At 29.7% G+C, this 13,116-nt stretch overlaps 1 protein-coding gene across 1 annotated transcript in view; it reads right to left on the bottom strand.

Annotated features, from left to right (window-relative positions):
• Positions 1-8,515, bottom strand: part of LOC111613595 (E3 ubiquitin-protein ligase MYCBP2-like) — a 36,526-nt gene extending 28,011 nt beyond the window's left edge. The window contains exon 1 of the mRNA XM_023354950.1: positions 8,238-8,515. Within this exon, the coding sequence (XP_023210718.1) occupies positions 8,238-8,359 (122 nt within the window). The 5' untranslated portion in view covers positions 8,360-8,515. The remainder of the gene's footprint in view (positions 1-8,237) is intronic.
• Positions 8,516-13,116: the final 4,601 nt, after the last annotated feature.

Raw genomic sequence — 13,116 nt, 5'->3', positions numbered from 1 at the left:
TGTATAAAATATTTTTTGTTATTTATTAATAATTTATTGCATTACCGAACATACAGTAGTCACTGGTTTTACATAATAATTATTGCCGTGTATTTCATAATTAAAAAAATACTCTATATAATTTATATGTAACTAAAACGTAATATAAAATATAAAAAAAAACAAAATATGTTTAATAACAATAAAATTAACTGTCATGTTTAATTAATGTAGGGTTGTCATAACCAAGTCATTAAAAATAGAACACTTTAAAAAATTTCGATAAAAACTGAGAAAATCTGAAATAAAATTAAATCAATGTCTGATTTTTATAACTAATTTAATCATTGTAAATTTGTTATTTCATCATAAATAACAATACAAATACAGTAAACTTGGCACTATATCAGATAAACCTACAAAAAAAAAAAAAAAAGATTTCAGTTTTATATTGCTTAAAAGATGAAAAAATCAATAACGACAAATAAAACAAAAAATTTAAATGTTGCGCTTGTAGCTTTTTAAGTATTTCATCTTTTCTTTTCCAGTAGATTATAGAAATTTCTCCTCTTCATTTCTTTAAAGATAATTTCTCAAATTCGAAACTCCAGCTTAAATGGAAAACAATGACTTCTTGCAAATTTGAATCAGATTTTAATTAAAAACAATTGAATTATATGTCAAATCAAATGGTAAACAAAGAGAATAAAAAAAAAAGTCACAACGAAAAAAATATTCTTGATTTAATGAAGTAATTGGGGGAAGAAGCTGAAAATCCATTAGATTAAATGTTTAAAAACACACATTAATAACTAACTTACAATGTACAAAATGTATTAATTAAAAAGTTAATTATATTGTTTAAGTATGAATAAAATATTATTATAATATACAGTACATTAAGTAATTTATACCCATTGACATCTTTTGGCATGCAGTTAGCTTCAGTTTTGACCGCTGAAGCCATTTCATTCAGCAGCTCCAAGCGACTATTAGTGATTTGACTAAATGTCACTGGACAGTCATTTTGTAAAACTATAGATTATTGGATGTAGCTGTCATGTGCCATTTTATTCTGTTTTTTAAAGATGGCAGATATCCAGAAATCTCAAGAACCGAGAAAATGTTTTGCAAACTTTGAAAAGGAATTGCTGTTGGAACTAAAAAAAATTGAAAATATTCATCGTTGAAAATAAGAAAACCAACAGTATTTTCAAAAAAGGAAAACTTTTGGCATAGAAAGAAACAGAAATGAAATTTAATTCCATGCCAGGAGTTGTAATACGTTCAAACAAACAATTTATACAATGTTATTTGAATATGAAAAAGTGTACTACAAAAGCACAAAGTAATGATAAAATTTCATTCAGGTGAAAGTATGGCGTTCAAGATTCTATTGGAAAAAGTTGGGTTCAATAAACATTTAACCAACACCAATAAATAACAAATTTGATTTTGATGCTGAATATCGCAGGAAAAATAGTATAATGGTTTCTAATAATTAAGAATTGCATTTCATATTTAGTTTTTAAGCTAATTTTGAATATTTCAGATACTACTTCAGTCAAAAACAGTAAAATGAATGAAGCAGATGTATTAGAAGATGCCACACATTTGGTACGTATTTTTTATTCTTTATATAAAATACTGTATTAAAAAAATATAATGTACAGTACATGTTATAACTACTTTTACAAGTTAACTTTTAACAAAATTGCTTCTACTATTATTTTAATTAATAAAAAAAAATATATTTAACTAGCTGCAAGGACCCGCTTCGCTGGGTTTTTATTTGTATGTAATATAGTTTTTTTTATATATTTAAAAGACTGTTTTTCTAAGTAATCTAGAATCTAGCTGCAAGGACCCGCTTCGCTGGGCAAAAAGTAACGATAGTGAAGATTAAGATAATTACATTATAGCCAAACTTACCCGTTTTCACAGAATGCAAGAATTAGGTCCCCGTTTCCAGACTAATTAGAGAATTTTTACGTTTAGTCAAACAAACTACTTTCAACGTTTCTGGAATGTTTACAATCGTTCTATAATCGAACCAATATTCGAATTTTATGTTCGAATTTAATTCGAACAAAACATTCGAAATAGAAAGCCACTTTCAGCCTCATATCTCCCGCACCCTTATAGCTATCGAGACGCAACCACCCCTATGCACAAACGGAGACTTGGGGCTACCACCACATACAAACACCATTCACGTGCGATATGTATTTTTTGCGTAAAAGTGAAATATAGGGACACACACGTCCATTTTTATATATATATAGATATATTATAATATAAATATTTTTATTAAACATTGTTTTGTTACTAGTAGTACATCATAGTACTTTTTATCTTTAAATTCATAGCATATTCTTCAATAAAATCTGTAAGTAATTTTTGTAATTAAATTGAAAAAGTCATGTATGTAGGAAAATTTATTACATGTTCTTGAACAAATGAAATTACTTAAATTTTTACTTGTAAACAGAAATTAGACAGCTTAAGCAAGCATTAACAGGAATCACACAAAATTCACAATTTGCAAAAAATTATATTTGTCTGAAAATTGGTTTTATGATCTGGAAATTGGAGTAGAAAATAGCCATAGAACAGTCCAGAAGAAAAGAAGTCACTTTGGTGAAAAAGAATATAATAGAACATGAATTGGTCTTGATTGGATACAATTTTACTGTTGATAAACAAAAATAAAGTTCCTTGAGACACTCAGTCATAAAAACTCTGCATTTTCTTTATATTATCTGTAATTCTTTCATTTCAGGTTGGTACAAAAAGGTCACAGTAAGCAAAAAAGTATCATGGCAATTAAAAATATTTTTGGGGAATAGGTTGGCAATTGCTATAAAAAAATGAGGGTAATTTCTGATTAATATAAAATCCTAGAGCAATCTTCTCTCACAATGACAGATTTCGCCAAACTACCTGATTTCATCGGGCTATTTATCTGCATTTTATTAATTTGTAAATAATTTGTCCTGGAGGGAGGCGTTAGGTGCCATCTCTTATTAAATTTAATAATTATAATTAAATTAAATAATTTTTTAGAATATTCTGGAAGAAAATAATCAGCCCAGAGCGAGACTCGAACCCACAACTCCCACTTACCATGTGGATGCGTTGCCAGTTACACTATACCAGACCTCCAGTCCAATCTCCTCTTCAAGGTGTATTTAACTTGATATAACTGTCCTAGGTTATATACCTCGGTTAAATTTAAATGCAGATAAATAACCCAATAAAATCCGGTAGTTGTTTGGCATAATACAAATTTATCAGGTTTCAGATATGTTTTTAATGACAGATTTCTAGAAATTAAAAATCTAATATTTCAACATTGTCTGCTGTTGCATACTTATTTGTTCTGAATATTTTTAACCAACTGTGCAAGTTCTAACTGTTGACTTCATCTTCAAACCATTGAGTAATGTGAATCAAAATATGAAGTCAAATCTGATCTTATGAAATATTAGAAAATAGTGATATAAGATTTGCTGATGGTCAGGCAGGTTTTCACCTTTCACCACAGATGGCTATTTGTGGTTTAAACTCAAATAAAGTGCAAATATTCTTCAAAACATGTGGAAGAATTTGTAAGATACATAAATACTATTGTAGTCGTAGTATTGTTAGATAACAAAATGAATGCATGTATTTTGAAATTCAACAGTATGAAGACATAAAAACATCTGCCTCTTCCTTACAGAATTTATTAATTCATTCGCAAAAGTAAGTATTTTCAAAACTTCAGCTAACCATCTTCAGGAGGCACATAATCTGATAACATTAATGTAATTAATCATAGAACTACCAAAATATTCTCTACAATACTCTTAACCCTTTGGTTAATTTGACAGGAGTGTCCTGTCAATAGTATCAAATTACCATTCTACATTTGCTGTAAAACTCCTGTCATTAGATTTATTATGCTTATGCTAAAGATATGGATGAATTGAAGCATATTTAATTTAAAATATCTAGTTCCGTTTCTTTCTAACATTCATATTTTGGATTATGTAATTCATACTTAGGATACTTAGTTTTATATTTTAAAGAACTGAATAGAATTTTTAAAATTCTTAAATACTTTATAAGATATTTTCGAATAATTCCCTTATTCTTAAAATTTTCTCTTGGATGAAAGGCATCAAGAATATGCAAACAGTCTTTATTTCATTTATTTACATTTTATAATACATCTACATGTTTCTACTTTTTTCTTATCTTCTTCCAGTAACATCTTCCAACTCCACATTTCAATCAATAAAATTTTATCTTTGTCAAAATTAATCAGTATCACTACTAGTCTTGTAAAATATTCTTATAATAATAAAAATGTTAAAAGAAACTGTTATAGATGCAGGAGTAACTTTCGGCAAGATATTCTGCTTCAAGTTTTCTTTTCAGTTTTTTGCAATTAGATCAGACATACCCAAAATAGATATATCTTACAAAGGATCATATTTAGACTCATTGTTTCTTTTGCTATTTTGTTTCTACAAACACAGTCTACAACAATGACAACAATGTTGTTTTCATTTAATGTTCCATTTGTGTCAAATTTAATTTGACAAATAGCCTCACGATGTATACTTTGCAGTATGTAAACATTTTTAGTCACATCTTGTAAAAAATAAAACACTAAATTTTAAACCCCTTTAAAGATATTGTTCTAATTATTTTTTTTGCATTTAAATTTTTATCTACCTTTGCAGATCTACAGAAACCATATCTTGTAAAGGATTTCTTTCTCTTTGACTTACAATTTTTGGCTTTTTTTTCCCCCTTTTCTACAATCCTGCACTCTTGTTATGTACTGATCATTTATGACTGAAATAAAATCTTATCTTTCAATCTTTACTTTCCATATTCATTCATAAATGGAAAATTAATAATAAACAATCAGAAATAACAAAAGAAAATATCAGAATTGTACTTCCACTTTCAGATGATTTCTTAATAACCACCAAGTATGCTGTTTATTATTTACCTCAAAGTCAAAAAATAATGAAAAATTCCAACCATAAATAAGACTTCTTTTTTCATTCTTTTCTTTTTATAATACAACTTCCTGAATAAATCTCATACTGAACTGTCCTCAAACTATCTTATCTTTATTGAATCTGTTAAATGTATTATTGTTTACATGCGGCTTGAAAAATAAACTATATTCAAAACATTTACACATAAATGTATACATCGTAGCTTATTGAAGCTCCTACAAAGTTAATAAATGGCAGATTATACAGGAATTAACAACAAAAATTAATATTGATTTCTAGAGTGCATTGTTCATCATGAAAGATGACACGCACAAAAAAAATCATTTCTTAGGTTTTGTATAATCTATTAAATATCTAGTAGTGGTATCAGTAAAAAGTAACCTGCAAATGTTTACAGCAATATAGAGCAAGACAGAATAACTTTCTCACAATGAATAATAAACTTTAAATATTAGCTCAATATTAAGAGGAAAAAAGCTGATTAAATAAATGAAATATGTCTAGTTTCTCCATTCAAAACTGATAATACTTTTAGCCATATGAATACTCACTATTCTGTATAATTAGTATATTATTATTTTGCATCATAATTTATCTCCAAAACAAAACTTTTCAATTGTCTCTAAAAATTAAAATTCTTCTTCATTATCTCCAAAGATCAGAAACAAAATTGGAAATCAGACATGTTATTTTGTAGTGAACTGTGGAAAATGCAAGTAAGAATATTATAAAGAATATGCTTTACATTTTTGTGTATTTATGTTTTAATTCCAAAACACATATAAAAGAAACAATTTACGAAAATAGAAAATTTATATATATATACAGTTGTCCCTTGATAATCCGACAGGTATGGGACCAAAGGTGTGTCAGATTACCAAAGTGTCCGGATTACCGAAAATAATTACATATTTCGCATTGTTTTGCTAGCAGTAACTTACAATATTCTCTACTCCAACTGTTCGAACAGAACTGCTCACATAAAACACACGAAATGTGTGTCATCAAGTAAGAATTGGATGGGGAGATTCACATCGCGACATGCTTCTGTGCAAGCAGACACGTAATGGGAACGGGTACCTTGACGGGAGGTGTGTCGGACTACTGAGCATGTCGGATTAAAAAATGTCGGACTATAGAGGGACAACTGTATATATTTAATAAGACAATTAAATAAAATATTGCAGATAATTTTTGAATATTTTCAAAACCAGCAACATATAGACAGTAATAATAATATTATGAAATATGCCATATAAATATGCAAGGATGCTAAAACATTTAATATTTTTAAATTTGTATTTCTCGCACTTTTACCGTAAATTAACGTATCTAATTTCCAATTTAGTTTCTAATCTTTGGGGATGGAGAAGAATTTGAATCTTTGGAGATAAATGAAAAATTATGTCTTGGAGATAAACTAGGTTGTAGAATATCACCATACTAATTATAGAGAATAATGAGTATTCATATTATCCGAGTGTTTTCATTTATTTAATCAGCTTTTTTCTTTTTAATATTTAAAGTTTATTCATTGAATCCATCATTTAAATATATATCTAAGATGTACTGTACATATAAATTATGAATTTTTTAATCATTTTCTTTATCACATTAACTACACACTGATATGAAATATTTACTTACTGAGTGTGTGATAATATTAAAATTATTGTTATATATTACTAGATGTATCAGTTTATTAAAACTATATAAATCATTATTATTTTATTCAATGTGATTTGTTTCACTGATCTGAAATATCTAAATCATCTCTCTTAATGCAGTCTGGCAGTGAAGGTAGAGAAAATAATCTAGAATATGAATACATGTCAGTTTATATATAGAAAATCAAGATGCATCACACATTAAAATGGAAACAAATTTCTAAATATATAGTTAAGAACAGATGATACAGTATATTTTAAATTATAAAACAGAGAAACAAGATATTAAATAATATTAAATCCAATTTTCCTTTTCTGCACTATAAAATAATTAACTATGATATATTAAGATTTACACATAGTCAGCAAAAATACGAACAGACATTTGATTATTTTACGTAATTTATAATCAAGTATGAAGTAATTTGAATAATGCACAAATGGTTAAAATAAAAATGAAAATTTATAATATATTAACATGTAAAATACATAATAAATTTCATCATCAGTTTGAAATAAAATTCTTTACTGAGTTTTAAAAATAATAAAGCTTCCTCATGAAGTTCACAAATTAAAACTAAAACATTATCCAAAATGTATCATCACATCATCATCAATTCAAGCTTGATGTAAGTTCTGAGCTTTTTGATGGCGACATGATAATATTTTTGAGATAATATCTCTCTTTTTTTCTTTATTATAAAACCAAATAGAAAGCAAAATATCAATCAATAAAAAGCATCAATAAATTAATGATAAAATTTTATCATCAATTTTAACAACTTCCTCTTCAACTTTCACTTGAGTATTTATAATAATAAAACTTTCAACATTTAAAGCATGCACTTTATTCTCTCAAAAATTATATCCATAATATTTACAAACAGAAATGTTTGTATGACGACCACAGAACAAGAACAATCCACGACGGTATATTCTAATTTTGAGATAATTAATTTCCCATATTTTCTTCTTTTTGAGCTTGGAACGTAACAACAAATTCGCTTCAGATATATCTGTATTGCACTAGTGCAATACAGATATAGCAGCTTTTGAGCGAATTCCATCAAAAACCAGACTTGCTCAAAGATCACCACGTTAATACAACACCAAATGCTCGGCGAGAAAAATCTGTTTACCAAACAAACCTTCCCAACCTATTAACGTAGGTCGTCCCAGATTTTTAAAGGTCTGCCGAGAAAAATCTGTTTACCAAACACGTTTCAACCTACTAACTTAGGCCGTCTACAGTTTATTAAACCAATTATAAATCCTACAGACTTATAATTGATTTCAAAACCCGGAGATGGCCTATGTTAGATTCATATACAGATTTATAATTAGCGGTGCGGCGAGTTTGTAGTCTCTCTCTCCGCCGAGTACACTTGATATACAGGCATGTTTACATGTTGAAAAAAAAGTTTTAAACTGAATAAAGCTGTGGAAAATGAAAATATCATCAAACTATTTATAATATATTCCTTATTTTAAAATATTATTAAAATGTTTATTAATATATGGATATAAACAAATGCTAATATTAATTAAGATATAATAATTGATGCCTTACTTATTTAGATCTCCGGTTAATCGAAACATTTCGTGAAATTCTAATTTTAATCCTTCCCCATTAATTTCAGATGCATGACAATGTGGCCCACACCGAATTGTTTCTAAAGTCATTGAAGCCATATCTGTTATCTTTCACAATTCTAGATAAAATATATTCTTTATTTCATTTCTCAATTTGTCAATAAAGTTAATATTAATTATAGATAAATGCTCGTAAATAAGGATAACTCCCTCCTCTCCATACTATGCCACACTATTGAGAAAGGACTGGATAATTTCTTGAATCACCGCAAAGTGGTGCTTTTCTGGTTTTTTTTTTTTTTTTTAATTATTTTCCTTTCGCTTTTTTTTTATTAATATTACGAAAATGTTATTATAATTATATAATTTGAATTTTATATTTTAATACTTTTAAATTATTTTATAATATAAATATTGTTATTAATATTGGAATAATGCGATATTAATAAAAACGCAATCGTATAAGTGAATTGTTTATTAATTTTCCTCCATTTTTTTATTTTTAACTACACAAATATAAAATTTTAATATCAAAGAATATTTTCTAATATATTAATAAGTTCGATAACATTAACTAAATTTAATTTACGTTATTAAGCTACATAAAAGAGAGAAAATTTTATATATAATTCCTTTAAATTTGAATTGTCTCATTATGAATTGGTGTCTATCGGTTGAAATTTTAATCCACGAAATATTAATTAATACATTATATAGGCTATATATATCAGCTAGAATTATGCCCTTACGAGCAGGCCAAAGCAACAATAGGGGTTTTTTCTAACTCTTTCCACCCTGTGGGCATAAGAGTGTCTCTTTCTAGTAAGCTTATTATGGGTTCGGCCAGGCCCACAATGGGGCGGCCGAATGGTGAGAAACGAGGGTGGACATATCCGGTCGGATTACCCTCCGAAAAATTCCTGGGGATTTTTTGACCCATCCGGATTCTATTCCGGGTCCTCCGGAGCGGTAGGCTGCCACATTGACTGCTCGGCCATCCGGCCTTTGCAACAATAGGGTCGATCAGTATGAGACAGTGCAGAGTGAAGCATTGTTTTACAACAAAAACTGAATATCGGTATCCCACTCTGAATTCTTCGGGATAAATTCTTTGGTTTGTATCTGTTCAAGCCCGTATACACAGTTGTAAGCTAACACTTTAGCACGCCATTATAAGTCCATTATAAAATAATGCATACAGCTTTGGGGGACCCGAAATCGAACTCAGGCAAACGACTCTAAAATTTTTCATGAGCTATTTATTCCTCAACAGCTAGTAGTTCTGGTCGAACCCATGATTGCATGGAAAAAGGTCCTCCTAGTACACACTGAAGGTCCAATTTAGAAGAGGAAAAATTCAAAAATAAAAAGAAACATTAATGTGAAAAAAATTTGTAAATTAAGATTTACAAATCAGTCATCTCGTAAGTTAATTTCGGTCAAAATTTTAAAAGTTTGGTAATTAATAAGAAGCGTATATTTGTTTTGAAATCCCGAAGAAATGATTTAATTGGAACCGCCCAATAATAATATTAAATTAATATTGTACACTTTTATGTTATTTCAAGTTTTTTGTCTTTATACAAATTTCGCGTATTAAGTCAGTGGTCTTCAACCGGAGTGCCACGACCCACACTAAAATATCAACGATATTTCAGGGGTGCCACGAAATATAGCACTGAGAAGAGCCATTACACTTCTTATATGTTACTAATAGTACGAAAAATGCAATAACTTCATTGATAAAGAAGTAGAAGTGCTGCAAAAAATTACAAGGTGGAAATGCCATTATCAGAAAAAGACTCTTTTTTCTAACTCTGCTCTGTGGGCACTAAGAGGACCTCTTTTTAGAAAGCCCTTTATGGATTCGGCCAGGCCCACAATGCGGCGGCTGAAACGGGCGGGGCGACATATCCGGTCGGACCAACCCCCCAAAAATTCCCGTTCAGAGTTTTCACTGACTCTCTGGTAAAGAGAAAACTCGAAGATGCTCAAGCTCGTGCTGCAAAGAAAACTAATTTGTAAGTCTAATGTGCAGGTGAAAATGAAGGATAAGAACGTTCAATATTTGGGCTTGTTCTAGAATTCGAGTCAAATAAAGAGCCAGAATGAAACAGATATCCTCTATAAAGATGTCTCCTCTTTGAATCTAATTGATGATGATGACAATCACCATGAGGATGATGCAACAAGCCTCTTGGATAACGAACTTAATTTGATGACTTTATTCTAACAAAAGTTTCTGGAAAAACTAAGAACAACACACATTTTGTTATTATAAAATAGTGACTGCACATTTGGACGAGAATTTCAATGTCAAATGATTGAAGAGGAACAAAAAAAATTCAATTTTCAAATGATAAAGAGACAAATGTAAGCAAGCTTGACATTGTTTTAAAGCTGCCTTGTCCATTCTATCAGAGTGAACATGGTCCTTTTGCTGAAAGTTATGCATTTACTTTTTCTGCTTGTGGAGTCATTTAACGTAGCATTTCATGTGTATCCAGTTAATTAACCCTCATCTTGAAGTTAATTGGGCCACTTGACACGTTAACAATAACATTTTTATACATTATTTTATGTATATGCATACAAAACTGTTTTTTCCTGCCGAGGGGTGATGCCTGTGGGAAGATCCTTTATGGGAAACTGGCCCCTATTTAGATGTTATTAATTAACCTGAATAAAACCGGAAAACTTCCATTTGGCCAACCAGTCGGAGAGGCACGAACCCACGCCAACTACCGGTGTTCAATAGTTTTATCCACTAAGCCACTGATGAGTACAAAGTCTTATTGAGATACACTCCCTTGACAGGTCTCTTTCGTTGCTTTGCCGTATCTCATCAATCCATTTTGCAAGTTACTTCGAGTTGTAGCCAGTACTATTTCAAATAACAAACACTTAGGATATCATATATTTAAGTGAAACGTGAAATATAATGTTAATGGTATAGCTTTGATTTTAATTTGCGTAAGTAGTTTCCGATAATATGTATTTTTAGACTAACTTAGTCACTGTTTGTTCATTTAAAAACAAATCATTCTTTAGTTAACGGTGTATAGAAATTCCTCGAAACTCGATAAGGTTTTATAGATTAAACACTGTATTTTCAGAAATATATAAAAAGTATAATATGCCGTAATAGCTACTTGTTTGTTATGTTTACTATCGAATCGCTGTTTTTGCCTTCTCTAGGAGCATGAGTAGTCATTTCCTTGTAGATTGATAGAAATGGCTGACTCATTCGGGTAAATAAAGCAAATATTTTGGCTAAAAACTAATTAGATTTATTATATTGTTTTGATAATATTTCACAAAACGTCTTACATCATTTTTTATTTTAATTTTAATCCATTTTAAATCAATTATTATTGTAGATTTATTTAGTTATTGCAACGCAACACGTACGCGATTTGCCGAGGGAAGATGCCTCTGGGAGGACTTTCTATGAAAAACTGGCCTCTATTTAGGTGTTACAAATGTGAAGAAAACCCGGAAAACGCTACGTGAGCAGCCCGTTGGTTAGACGTGAACCCACCATTAATTACCAGTGTTCGGTGGTGCATTTACAAGGTAGCTTGACGTAAAGGTTACATAACAGTTGTAACATTATGAATCCGTCTTAAGCGTGTCTTCTCTACACCCATTTAATTAATGTTCAATGATCATACCTTTATAGCGGTTCCTACATCTTGTATAATTTTAAGTATTATAACCTTTTTATATTAATACCAATTGAAGAGGGACTATAGTCGTCTCTGCTAGTGGCATTTGCATTCACTACGAGGTTTACAAAATGGCACCTCCCATATCAAACCGTACCGAAATTGAATAGCGAACTGTTATTCGATTTTTGACAGCCAAAGTCATTAATCCTAGTGAGATCCATCGAAGAATGTATGCACAATATGAATAGTCGTGCTTGTGGCTATAAAAAACTTGGGTTCAAAAGAATGCGCGGTCCATCATCTGTTTGTTCGGCTTTCCTTGAACTTTTGAACCCATTTGCAAGCTTTATGCAGCGACATACATTTGTATATGACATATTATGCATACGACATATGTTGGATCTCACTAATTTATAAGTGTAATACCTTCTGTACCGAAAATCGAATAACAGCTCGCTGTTCAATTGTGGTACAGTTTGATAACAGCGATGTCATTTTGTATACCGCGTAGTGTACGCAAATTGGCAGCTTGGCAGGAACGATTGTTAGTACTGAGCTGCATTATAGTATTATCTTTTACTATTACCATGGTCTTTTTACATAATGGTCTGTCGAGTAATGACTTTTTATATTCATACATTTCAAAGGGGAATATTTTGGCCGACAGAGGACGCAAAGACTAGCAGTTCAGTAAACAAAAGTAGCTTTGTTACAACAGTGTGTTTTAATAATATTTATTTAGATTATGTTTATATTATAGACTAGTGTTTTCCAACCTTTCTGGATCTAACGCTTTCGGTAGCCATCTTCAGAATCGAACATATTTTGAATTGAATTCGTTAAGGTTTAAATATTATTTATATACAGTACATAAAATTGAATAAATTGAGAATACAAATATATGATACCAAAGACTAAAACAAATATTTCATTTACGCATTTATTTACTTTATTTTTATTTATTTATTAATTTTATTCTATAGGCCTATACTTTTGTCAATGTTGTATACATTTATTTGTATTCTCAATTTATTCAATTTTATGTATTTAAATAATTTTTGTTTAGAACGCAAATAGTATAAGTATAAAGAAGGGATTTTTCGAAATTCCCTCCCGCGGAGAGTGTTATACATTTATAATACATACATTTTGAGCTACAGCAACGCGGGTACAGCTAGTATACTA

Source organism: Centruroides sculpturatus, unplaced genomic scaffold (genome assembly GCF_000671375.1).
Source record: "Centruroides sculpturatus isolate CEXI.00-Female unplaced genomic scaffold, Cexi_2.0 scaffold2001, whole genome shotgun sequence".
NCBI lineage: Eukaryota > Metazoa > Arthropoda > Arachnida > Scorpiones > Buthidae > Centruroides > Centruroides sculpturatus.
The sequence above is the reverse complement of the archived record's forward strand: the minus strand, read 5'-3'. Positions and strand labels throughout refer to the sequence as shown.